General features: G+C 43.6%; 1 protein-coding gene across 1 annotated transcript; it reads right to left on the reverse strand.

Moving 5' to 3' along the window:
• Positions 1-69: 69 nt before the first annotated feature.
• Positions 70-13037, reverse strand: ftsj3 (FtsJ RNA 2'-O-methyltransferase 3). Its single transcript, XM_063012540.1, has 21 exons — positions 12895-13037; positions 12111-12216; positions 11974-12020; positions 11813-11892; positions 11623-11722; positions 10835-11029; positions 10626-10741; positions 10428-10532; positions 9140-9240; positions 8957-9043; positions 8713-8862; positions 7304-7439; positions 6635-6825; positions 5586-5700; positions 4670-4760; positions 4014-4182; positions 3809-3897; positions 2471-2573; positions 2201-2384; positions 2016-2110; positions 70-963 (listed from the first exon to the last, which is right to left on the reverse strand). Exons 1-21 carry the CDS (start codon positions 12959-12961, stop codon positions 687-689), a joined length of 2604 nt encoding a protein of 867 aa, XP_062868610.1. The 5' UTR covers positions 12962-13037; the 3' UTR covers positions 70-686.
• Between the last annotated feature and the right edge of the window lie 345 nt (positions 13038-13382).

A 13382-nucleotide genomic window follows, 5' to 3' on the forward strand; every position in this document is an offset into this window, starting at 1 on the left:
TAAACATTTAAATACTTCTGCGCTAATTTTGCGAGTAATAATCAAGCTGAATCAGGCTTACATGAATACTGTTTTTATTCTGCTGCAAACATCCATAGCTGTAAAACTGTTTCTAGTTCTACAATCCATAACATTATGGACATAATATACAAAATATATACAGGATAATCAAGAGGAAATCAGAGAAATCAAAGAAATCAACTTAAACCAAAAGTACAGAAAGAAACACGTCTAGAAAAGCAAATACTCCATTATTACCCCTCTCTGAAAGAGATGAATCACACAACTCGTAGTAAGTTCCTCAGCACCACTAAGTCACTCACACTTTTTTTTTCCTCATTTTCATGAGGTTTTTACAGGCTGGAGTCAGATTTGAAACGTTCTCTGTTTTAAAGGACGTTTAAATAAAGGTTACAAACAAATAAACACCAAATGATGAGCAAAAAAAAAGACAAAGCTTCAGAATGACATTAGAAACTGTATTTACATAACCTGGGTTGCAATCACACCATGGATCAGCTTGAACAAGAAGCTTGTGCATGATCACGTACTGAAGTCCATACAGATGACCACCTTGAGTGTGACCAGCCTTGCACACTACATCAAGGTCAATACGGTGCTGTAGTCCATACAGCACGACCCCACAGCTCAGCCCATTATCAGCAGTCCCACAGGGTTTTGCCCTCTCACTTCCTATTCGGACGGCCTTTACCCGTTTTAGCCCCTTTACCACCTTTACCACCATTGCCACCTTTGCCTCTGTTTCCTCCTTTTCGGCCCCCTTTGCCTTTGTCTCTCTGCTCCCTTTGCTTGCCCCGCAGGTCTTTCTTCATCCGCCCATCCACCACACGGAAGATGCCCTTCACCCCCGGTGGACGGCGGATTTTACGCCCGGCGCCCTTCTTGGCCACCATGTAGGTGACCTCCCTCTTCTCCTTACCCACGCCGGCCTTCTTGTAGATGCTGGGCAAAAAAAACACAAACAGAAACAATGGTCAGAAATCCTGAAAAATAATAATTCAAGCAAATTATATATTTTACAGTGAAACAATAGAATTTTGTAATTCCCTTAGAATAATAGTGTCTGATGTTCTTTTTTTTTTTGCATTTTTCCCAATTTTCCTCCCAATCTTGTCGTATCCAATTCCCCGATTGCATTACGCTTCCTCTCTACCGATGCTGATCTCCACTCCTGACTGAGGAGAGCAAGACTGACACACGCCCCCTCCGACATGTGTGCAGTAGCCGACTGCATCCTTTTAACCTGCATGAGGCGAGTTCATATGTGGATCAGCTTTGTGTACGGAGAGCCACACCCTGATCAACGCATCATCCCCCGACTATGTGCAGACGCCATCAATCAGCCAGCAGAGGTCGTAATTGCATCAGTTATGAAGTCCCGTACGGCTCCCACGCTGTATGAACAACAGCCAATCGTTGTTCATGTAGCCGCCCAGCCTGTCGGATGGCAGAGCTGAAATTTGAACCGACAAGTTTGAAATGTGAGCTCTGGTGTGCTGGCGTGTTTTACCGCTGCGCCACCTGAGCATTCTATTGACAAATTTAAGGAAAAAATCGAAACAGACAAGTGGAGGAACGTAAGTGCAGACGATTCCACACAGGAACGATTTTGGCTGGAGGTGGCACTACAAAAAGAGCTCTGGAGTTCAAATCTCAGCTCTGCTATTGGCTGACCAGGAACCTACAGGCAGAACATGATTGGCTAACGTCGTTTGGGTGTAAGGGCAAAAGGGATTCCTCGTTGCCTCTGCAATCACGACCTCTCCTGGCTGGTTGATGCCGCCTGCACAGAGATCGCGATCCGTGTGTGAACCTGGCCTCTGTTTATGTGGGCAAAAAGAAGCTGACCCTCCTCGGTCAGCGTAAGAGCAACAGGGTAAGGGTAACAGCAGGATGTTTTGTGCCAAATGGAAAAAAATGTGCATTCTTATTAGTAGGTTGAATAAAAATGATCTGAATGTGTTTTAGTGGGAGAATGAGATCCTGTCGCTGACCTTCTGAGCTGTGCCATCTTCTCTCGTTCTGAAATATCCACCGTATTCACCACGGCTTCAGCTTTCTTCTTGGCCTGCTCCATCTTCTTCAGCGTCTGCACACAAACAATCATCACGAGTGAATTTTACACGTGTGCTCAGATTCCTCTCCGCCTCTTTCCTCCCAGCGTGTTTCGGTCCCTCACCCTTCTCTTCTTGCGCGCTTTAGCCTCAGCCAGTTTCTTAATGGGGCGGCTGTTGATCTCCTTCCACTTCTGCCTGTACTCCTCCACCATGTCTCGCGTGACTGGAATTGGCTTCTTTCTGTGCCTCTTCTCGTCGTCTACGAACCACATTGGGGCCTCGCTGGCGTCCTCAGATTTGGCAAATCTAACGCAAGTGTGATAAGTATGTTAATCACCACAACCAACAATCAGAATCTATTAAATACATGGTACAAGAACAGGGCATTTCACCTGTGAAATGAATCGTCTATCAGGTCCCGGCGTCGTTTTTTGGACGTGGAGATCTGAGCACCCAGAGCCAGACCCTCGGGGTCCAGAATCCGAGCACGTTTACCTGAACAGAAACGCAAAACTAATTTTAAATCACAGTCGACAGAATCAAAGATAAAACGTTAGTCTAAGATTAAGAAACCTTTGTTTGTAGTAAACAAAGGTTTTGTAGGCATTTGTAGCCTAGTGGTTAAGGTACTGGACTAGTAAGCAGAAGGTCGCTGGTTCAAACCCCACCTTTGTCAGGTTGTAACTGTTGGGCCCTTGAGCAAGGCCCTTAACCCACAATTGCTTTGGATAAAAGCGCCTGCTAAATGCCAAAAAATTTAAATATAGTAAACTACTGTGGCATCATAGCAAACACAGGGTCTGTCTGAAAACCTGGTGATCTCTCTATATAGATGCATTTTACATCGTACTACACTCCTGAGAAGAGGGCGTGTCTAAATCCTAAGCTTCCTTAAAATGCTCCTACTGAGGCGCCTTAATTCTGAGTGATAATTTGACTGAATGACGAGGGAGCGTCCGACGCCTCCTCAGCGTTGAAGGCAATCCCAGCATTCAGTGCGCCACAACTTTTCTCACAAAAAATGACAAACGTGGCGGACGAATGCGGAGCAACCAACGGAGTTCTTCTTATTACTTTTTTTAAATTTTCTATTTTCCCAACCTTTCCCCCCCTTATCTAGTCGTGTCCAATTACCCCGATTGCATCCTCCACTGATTCAACCCTCCACCGCTGACCGAGGACGCTTCTCAACTGACACACGCCCCCCTCCGACACGTGCTCAGTACAGACCGCATTTTTCACCCACACGAGTCGAGTTCATACATACCGATCAGCACTGTGCACGGAGAGCCACACCCTGATCAGCATTATTCCTCATCAATCAGCCAGCAGGGGTCGTAATCGCAGCAGCAATGAGGACCCATGATCCGACCTGCCCCTGACCCTATGAACAACAGGCCAATCGTTGTTCATGTAGCCGCCCAGCCCAGCCGGATGGCAGAGCCGAGATTCGATACGATGTATTCGAAAACTCTACCGAGGTACCTCACTAGGTTTTCGGGCAGACCCTTTTTTTTTTTTTTTAACCACCTCTTTATACTGGTCAGGATCTAATGACCATGCATCAAGGGACAAAATGCAAAATACTGTAAAATAAGTGTATATGATATCAAATCTAAATGCTATTAGACACCCAGAGAAGACCAATCAGAGAACAGTGTAGGTGTGATTAAATATTCTACAGAGCATCCTAAACCGAGCCCCAGTCTCCCCCAGTCTCAGCTACGTACTTATGCTCTCGACCGGAACCACTTGGAAGTCGTCTTCATCGTCGCGGTGGTCACTGGAACCAGAGGCGCTCTTCATTCTCGCGATTTCTCTGTTCACAAACGAAAATATGCTTTAACGATAAACAGCCGACAGCAAAAACAACAAACCGTTCGTATTAACAGGCCCCTGTAGAGGCTGTAGGGTGCAGCTAAAAATAACATTTACTGCTCATCATCGCTGCTGTCGTCATCTGAATCATCATCATCATCACTGTCCTCCTCATTTCCTGCTGCCTCTTCTGCCTCCTGTATGGGTGTGTCCGCCTTCACCTCCTCCTCCTCTTTATTCACACCAGGTTCTGCCTCCTCCTCAGCCTTCCTCTTTTTACCCTTACCTGAAAGGAGAAGGGATTTCAAATGAGGGCTGAGCAGCACGAACCCCAATACAGGTAGAGATTTTGCAATAAAGCTAGATCATTAACTTCCTCGATCTAAACAGTGGTGGAAATCTTCAATCAATACGGATCATAAAACAGGGATAAAATGTCCATTTTTATTATTAATTCATTTTTATTATACTGATCAGGGTCATGGCAACGAGAGCCAATGGGAAATAGTGGGTGTAAGGCAGGAATACCCAAGACAAGAGGGTGCCAATCCACCACTGGGCTTCAGCCACCCCCGTTCCCACTTATCCTAATCATGTTGTAACCCAACTTTAGGTCCTACAGACTAGCAGTAGGTTTAGAGATCAGAATTGTTATGTAGGGGTCTTCTTTGTTCGCGCCATTGTTCAACTGCATTGTTCAAGTTCAAGACTTAATACAGAATAATAAACTTAATACAAATACAAAATACAAACAATCTTGGCATCAGAATTACCTGCAGACTTCTTGTTTTGGAGCAGTTGGGTCTGTTCGAGTTCCTTCAGTGCATCTCTGTCTCCATCCAGGTCCAACTCAGCAAAGATATCCTAAGATCACACACGTCTGATTTTAAAATGAATGATCGATTGATCGATTTTAACACCGTATCAGCACATTGAGGCTGTTTATACGGCGGTACACAGGTTGCGCTGATTTTAAAACACGCTCAGATTCAATACTGATCATCTGTTTTGAAATGATTGTACTCTAAATAATGGTGTATGTGCAAGTCTCTTTTGATCTAGCTTTGTGGCTAATAAAGCATTTATAATAACGAACGGTTGTGTGCTCAGGTGGCACAGCAGTGAAACAGGTTAGCACTCCAGTGTTGAGATCACAAGCTCTTGAGTTCGAATCTCAGCTCTGCTATCAGTCGGCCAGGCACCTACACAGCCTACACAGCCTACACAGACACACGACTGGTTGTGTGTATGCAGAGGGATGCACAATTGATAAAAAGGGTTCCTCGTCTCTGGGGCAAGCGCCGACTCTACTGACCAATCAAGGTGCCAGTATCACAGATAGCAGTGCGTGGCTCTGCACACCCGACCCTGGCAGGCAAAATGGGTGCATGACAGCCTCACCCAGCCTCAATCAGGGGTGGAAATGGTGGCAGCAATGAGAGAGAGAGAGATAAACAGCACAATTTCACTTTTTTATTCCATTTAGTCATAGCCAATCTCTCTCTCTCTATTAATGAATGGAACTAGTTCTACCCTCTGTAATAAAAAGGATCTGTATTATGTACCAAATATAATATATTAAAGCCCGACACTGTGTGTTAGGTATCATTACACCCCTGCTACTCTCCGTAAGCTATACAGAGCTTCAGCCAAACTTCAGGTCTTGACCGATTAGAGAACTTCACCCACCTTGCTAAACCACATGCTGGTCTCACGATTTCTCCTGTTATCTTTTCCCTCCAAATCCACCAGCAGCACATTTCCCTGACCCTCGTCATCCTCTTTTTCCTCAGTGAAGGAAACTCTGGAGGAAACACAGGTACATGTATACCAACATTAAAATCAAATTTGTGTGTTTTCATGCACATGAGGTTTTCATGCTCAGGTGGCAGCATCCAAACAAGCTGTGATAAAGCAAAACATCCTGTCCATCTGTATATGTATATATATATATATATATATATATATATATATATATATATATGTATATATTAAGGGCTTTCTATAGCAGTAAAGTATATGTATATGACACAACGGTCTGATGCACTAGCCCGCAATTGCTGAGATCTCAAGAAATGATTGGCTATGCACAAACGTTTGTTTGTTTGTTTATTTATTAGGATTTTAACGTCATGTTTTGCACGTTGGTTACATTCATGACAGAAAGGGTAGTTACTCATTACACAAGATTCATCATGGTCATCCGAGGTTATATCGAACACAGTATTGGACAGTATTTAGTGTCTCCAATTCACCTCACTTGCACGTCTTTGGACTGTGGGAGGAAACCGGAGCACCCGGAATAAACCCACGCAGACACGGGGAGAACATGCAAACTCCACACAGAAAGGACCCGGACCGCACCACCTGGGGATCGAACGCAGGACGTTCTTGCTGTGAGGCGACAGTGTTACCCACTTAGCCAACGCGCCGCCCTTGCTGGTCAACGTCGTCTGCACAAAGATGGTAAATAATAGAGATCAGTGCGTGACTCTCTATAAGTCCTGCTCTCAGGGAGGTGAAAAGAAGCGGTTGGCTACTTCCTAGGTCAGGAAGGGGGTCTGCAGCGGTAAAGAGTGATAAGGGGAACTAGATACGACTAATTTAATCACGCATATTTATTCCTGCTGAGTTGTAATCCATTATATGGACGTGATAGCATAGGATGTGATTTAAATAGTTAAATTCATGCAAAGTTAGCAGGGGCGTCTCTGTGGACGGTGGGACGTGCCACTCACTTTTTCTTGGGAATTTTCTTCTTCAGCTGCTGCTCTTTCTCCTCGATCTCAGCCATGTCGTCCTCGTCCAGGTCCGAGGCCAGAGAGACAACGTCGCTCTCGGGTTCAGAGACGTGAACATCATCGTCCGGCTCCTCGTCCACCAGGGCATCGGCCGCCTTCATGTCCCCGAGTGCCAGTTTATCCAGGTCCTGCAGGAGAGACAGTGAAGAACGCAATATTACAGTATTCGGTGGCATAAACAGATTGGCAGATAAACTTGATCCGTGTCGAGTCTGAAGGAGGCCCTAATCTGATTATTTACGTTTACATTTTCTGCATTTAGCGGATGCTTTTATCCAAAGCGACTTAGTCCTGTAACAGCATATTGTTTAAGAAATTGAGGGTTAGGGGCCCTTGCTCAAGGGTCCAACAGTGACAACCTGGCAGTCGAATCACCACATGTATTCAACACGTGTCAAAACTGCGGCCACTTCTTATCACCTGCCAGTATTTTGTCCGCACACAGATGTAAAATGTATGGAGAGGCACGCTAAGCCCCATGTGACCCCCACACTACCACAAGCGCTTATACCGTTGAGGGAGCTGGCAACTCAGTGGCAGTGTACAAAACTGAAACCGTGCACCACAGCTACAGTTAATCTAATGCAAGTGTAGACAGCGCAGTACCTTGGCTTTATTGATGGTGCTAAGGGAGAACATGCTGGATTCCCCAGAATCAGCAATAGACACTCCAGGCAGGTCCATCTTCAGCTCCACTCGCTCTCTCTGCTTTTGTCTTTCCTTCAACAGCTTCTTCTTTTTGCTACAAACACAAAAATATCAGCATTGCAGGATAATTTATATTGTGAACAACAATAATACCACATTAGAAACAAATCAGTTCCATTTTATGTACAGAAATACACAAGAACATGTTGTGCTAGTAATTCTACTGAGAACCATGGGAAATCAATGCAAATTACTTATAAAGTGAAAATGCAAACACTGTTCAATTTAAAAACAGACCAGTAATTACACAGTGGTACATCACGCAAGCACAGTACATATCTCATAGGCGCTATCGGCTGGTCAGGCTTCCACACAGACAGGTGGCCGAACAGCCTAGACGTTCGAAGGTGCGCTTGTCAGTGCGCTCTCAGTGTGAGTCCCAAGCCTAGTTGTGTCAGGAGGAGCACCCAGAATAAAAACTGTGGCGATCCCTAAATACAGGACCAGCCAAAGAGGGGATGAGGGAGGTACCGCAGTTTATGATGCATATTTGCATTTAATTTGCCCTGGTCAAATCAGAACTGCATCAGGCTCTTCTACGTGAGAATTCATCTCCAAATCTCAAATTCTCTCTAACATGCGGTGTGTTTACAGCACTGGTAAATAACCGACAGTTTAATGTGTATTTATGTGGATATATTCTTGTTTCTTTTGGCTCAGCACTGAATTAATCGGTTCCCAGTTCGACTGCATATTTTTCCCCCAAATAGTACCTGTCAAATTCGTCCAAAATAAAGACACCCTACAAAGAAACGTGTTCTTAAACCTGTCCTTAAACCTTAAATTATTTTAGGTCTTACACTTCTTTGATTTCTACTCGTGTCCTCATTCCAAAAAGAATCTCAGAGATGCATTTTTTCCTATTTATTTATGCATTTTCTCCTTTTTATCCCGATTTAGTGTAGTTAAACTGTCTTCCGCTGCTGCGTTCAAGGAGGCACACGTACGCGTGCGCAGTCCTAGCAGACTCCTTCTGTACGCCCGTACTTCTGCACAGGCACCTTTATCTGCTAACCAGGGTCCTTACACAGCGTTCGAAGACCCCATCCGCTTAGTCCGGTCATTTCCCCACCCCGCAGACACAGTGGCCAATTTGAGTCTGCTGCAGGCACTGCCAATTGTGTCCGCTAGATGGCGCCCAGCCGATCGGTAGCAGAGCCGAGACTCAAACCGGGGTGTTCAGAATCTCTGTGCTGGTAAGCTAACAAAATATCCCGCCGTGCCACCTGGGCTCCCTGCAAAGCATATTTTATTATATTAGACATATATGTTATTTATCCCGAAATAGCCATTTATGAAAAATGTACCGTTTCAGGTCAGCGATCTCCTGTCCTTTCAGCTCAGCCAGCTTCTTCTCCATCTCCTCGTCCTCATCTTCCTCATCATCTCCTTTCTTCTCTGTGCTTCTCTTTTTGCTTTTCCTTTCAGTATCACTGTCGTCATCACTAGAGTCGAGGCTGAACCAAAATAAAGAGACACAGAAGCTACTTTTCACGTCCGTCTGACAGAACATCGACGTCTGTTCCTGTTTAGATCGACTGTCTGAAGTACCTGATCTCCTGGTCCAGCTGCTTGGCTTCCTCTTTCAGCTTTCTGGCCAAGAACTTCCTCAGCTTAGACCTCCACGACAACAACAGACTAACATCCGAACACAGATTGAAAACGTTAAGCCAAGATCAGAAATATATGCTGAAATCATGAAGTAAAGAGTTACAAATACAAACAAATACCAACCGGAGCTCCTTCCTCCCCAGGACCTTGATATCCGTGCAGCATTCTTTAATCTCAGGAGACGTAGCCGAGTGGGACTCCAGCACTGGATTATCAAAGGTGATCTGAGAGCAGAAGGGAGTAAGTCACTCAAACAGAGCTAAAGCTGGTGCACAGAGACCTGAAATTATCCCCTATTGCACCCAACATTAGTCCCTGACCTCACAAATGAACTTGGGACTACATGTGCATGAATTCCCACAGACGCACTCCAAAATCAGTTGGTTAGTTATTGTGTTTTGCCACCTTAGCACATATTCGGCTCTATTCATGTCATATACCGGTTACCATCAGAAACAATACTTGTGTGTCCGAATTACTGCCCGCGGGGCATTTGTGTCCCGTTACCCTTTCCGAAACGATCCTAGTTTGATCCTAGTCTAAAACACTCCACATGTCCTTTTCTCATAAAACAATTATCATTTATCTGCATTAATGTTCCTGAACTACATGGCAGCTCCAAAGATTTTATTTTATTTTTTTAAAGGGAAGTGTGTATTGTTTAATGTCAGAATACAAAATTTTGGAGTGTAATAAAAGGATGTGTTGTTTACAGTAAAGTAATAGGAATTTGTATTAATTTTATTGCACAGAGGCCGTGGCACCCCTGGATTACAGTGTTACATTAAGTGTTTTATGTTTTGATCATTCATAAGGTCCGGAGTCTTTTTGAAAGGGTTCTTTAGGTTGTTGTCTGGAGAGCTCATTGAAAAATGTTTTAGTGTTGGGATATATCACAGGTTTGCCAGACCGATGCGTTTTTCCGCTCATAAATGATGATAAAATATGTTTGTGTGTTAGGTTCAAGTGTTCACACTTCAAAATCTAGTGGAAAACCTTCACAGAGAAGAAGAGGAACAGGATGGTTTTGGAACAGGATGTCCACAATGAGCTCATGGTCAGGTGTCCACATACTTTGACCATAAAGTAAAAGTTGTGTTGCAAGTTACACATTTTGCAATTTGTGCTGCAATAAAAAAAAACCTTTAATGACCCACATTTTTTATGGCCATGAGCAGAACGTGCCAAAGTCGTCACATACTGTAACCAAAGACAAGTCTGAAACCCAGATCTCCAGAATCCTGTCTCCGAAAAATCAAGGGGTGTCACTAATAAGGACCGCTAAAATAAAGCTTTTATAACAGAACAATTAGTGCACTTTTGTGCCGATGTGTACGCTGCTCAGGTGCCAGCCTCTGCCATAAAACCAACAGTGTCACTGTATATTGTACTGTAGTTATTTAGATCGTACCTCATTGGCTTTGCTCAGGAAGTCCACCGGGTTCTCAGCTCGCAAAAACTCCGTAACTGAGAAAGTGTGATAGAGGGTCAGGTCCCCTTCGTCATAGCCTTCCGCCTAAAAAAAACAAACACACACAGAGCATCCCAGTTAAACAATGTATCGTGATCATTTGTTGACTTTGATACGTTATCAGGTTAGAGCTCTTACTTTGGGTTTCTTCACAGCTGCTAACTCTCTCACCGTCTTCACCTGAACCTCCACCTCTTTGAAGGCATGTTTAGGGTCAAAGAATTTATTATCAATCTTGTCTGGAGCCTGAAAACCTGATGAGAAAGAAAATCTCTCAAATTAGGAAGAACTATACAGGGTTTTTAGGCAAACATCTGTGCGTTCATTAGCAGAAACAGGTACGTTACTTTGGCAGACGACGAAGATTTCGGCAGACTCGTTACGGGACGCCTGTGGTTTGGTGGCCTGCACTTTTTTAAAGAATTGCTGGAAGATCCACATGAGGGGCTGGTAGTCCTTGGAGCGGAAGACTTTGGTGATAAAGGTTCCTCCTTTATTAAGGAACTCACAGGCCAGTTTCAGAGCCATTAGAGTGAGATGAGCTGAGGAGAGGAACAAAACAATTGCATCGTTATTCACTGTCGTTACTTAATATTTAGTTGTTATTAGCTCTCTCACCACTAAGTTGTTCATGTTTGGCTTTTATGCTGCTAAATTAAGCTGCCAGAATGGCTGACAGGGATGTTCAGAGTGTTTGCTATGGCATTTAGCTTGTTTTAACAGATTTTGTTCCTTCACCTTCATACACAATCATTTCTTTGACAGCATATTAGGCAGGTTTTCACTCATTACCTTATGTGTATATTTAAAATAGATATATGTACTAAAAGTTTGTTTAATAACAAAAACTAATGTGGGTACATATTTCCCCCTTTAAAAACTGAGCCACCGTACCGCCCTTATTTGTACTAAAAGTTTGTTTAAACTATTTGCTCCCCCTTCTGTTTCAAATAAACACCCACAACGTCCCCTAAAGCGCCTGGGTGACACAGCGGTGAATTACATTAGCCACCTACCGCTGGAACCCAGACCAGGATAAAGTCACTCCTGACTGTGATAGCCTTTACATGGCAGTGCTATCGTCCTGACTTGAACCCCACTGAACATTCCTGAAATCGTTGTTTATCATGCATACCTTGTGAGAAGGCGTCATGCTGCCAGTTAGCCCCCACGTTGGGCGCTCCATCGTTAAGCACCACGTCCACCTTCCACGTCTGCAGCTCTTTCCTGAGGGCCTGTTCAACAGACATGCGTTAGTAAAAGCAGCACTGTGTTTTAAGGAAAACAACCAAAGACAGGATAGTCGTATCAAATACCACAAATACCTGTCTGCACTTTTCTGTCGTGATGTCCTCCTGCAGGGTGACCACGTTGGGAATGGGTCTGATCGGAACCAGGTCCACTCCTGATCACGGGAGGAGGACAGGGAGTCAGAACATATAAATAAATTCATAAATTGAAGCTTAAAAGTGAAGCGTGCACTTACCAATGATGAGACTGGATACTGGCATGAACTTGGATGCCACTTGTAACCTGTAGCAAGTAAAATGGCACAGAAATGTTGAAGAAAACGAAATAAATGGCCAAAGGTTTGTGAGGAAAGATGTAGCGAATAAAACTCACCATCCTCCTGGAGCAGCACAGAGGTCCACCAGAGCCCGGGCTTTCTGTAGAAACTGGAATTTACGGTTCAGCTGGATCAGCTTAAAGGACGAACGAGATCGATAGCCTAAAAAAACACAAACACATATTTAAAGATCTCTTTTACCAAATCTAGACCTTTGGTCATGTATAAAATGGTTTGCATGTATATGGCATGTATATGACATGGATTGCATTATCAGCATTTTCTTGCCCTGTCACCGGTCATGCAAAACCTGAATGAAAAGAATGTTAAAACAATAAGAGATTGATTGCCAAGAGACAATAACAGTGGTAATAGTGGGACTTATGATACAACATTGCATGGGTCTGATGGCAGTTGGGATCTAGATTTGGTCACATTTATCCAGTTTGCACGATGTACTAATGTTAGTTAAATTAAACCATGCTGATTTTCGGCAGGTATTATTTGTAATAATGATAGTGTGTGTAATGTTTCAGTATTCATCCCTACTCAAAACCTGCTAATGTTTTAATAACATTTATTCATTTCCATACCACGCTTGATTATATTCAGGTTATAATATATGAATGCTTAGTCTCAGAAAGATTCTCATTTCTAAAAAATACATTTAAAATGTGATGCATAACTTATATGAAAATATAAACGTAGTTTATTTGGTGGTATGAATAAACAGATCTATTTAAACTGCTCTATACAGCATGCTTCAGTTAGCAACTGGCTAATCAGTTATGATCCGATAGATTTTACTATAAACACACAACATAGATTTAGAATTCTTACCCGTCTCTTTAGCCAGATGATAAAATTTATCCTTTCGGGTTTTTCCAACTTTTAACTTTTTGCCCATGTTGGCAGATTTTATGTGTTTTTATTGAAGAGTAAAAGCGGCGCTACTGAACCAGCACGAGCTCACACGTGCACAGCCGGGGCGCGTGCTAGTGACGCCAGTGACGTCATCGCACCTCCTCTCCCGAGGCTGTCAGTATTTTATTAATATTATTTAAATATTTATTTGTTTATTAGGATTTTAACGTCATGTTTTACAATTTGGTTACATTCATGACAGAAACAGTAACACAAGATGAATCAGTTCACAAGTTTAATATCAAACAGTCATGGACAATTTCGTATCTCCAGTCCACCTCACTTGAACACCTTTGGACTGTGGGAGGAAACCGGAGCACCTGATGGAAAAAACAAGCAGACACGGGGAGAACATGCAAACTCCACACAGAAAGGACCAGGACCGCTCCGGCTGGGAATCGAAC

Source organism: Trichomycterus rosablanca, chromosome 17, assembly GCF_030014385.1.
Source record: "Trichomycterus rosablanca isolate fTriRos1 chromosome 17, fTriRos1.hap1, whole genome shotgun sequence".
Taxonomy (NCBI): domain Eukaryota; kingdom Metazoa; phylum Chordata; class Actinopteri; order Siluriformes; family Trichomycteridae; genus Trichomycterus; species Trichomycterus rosablanca.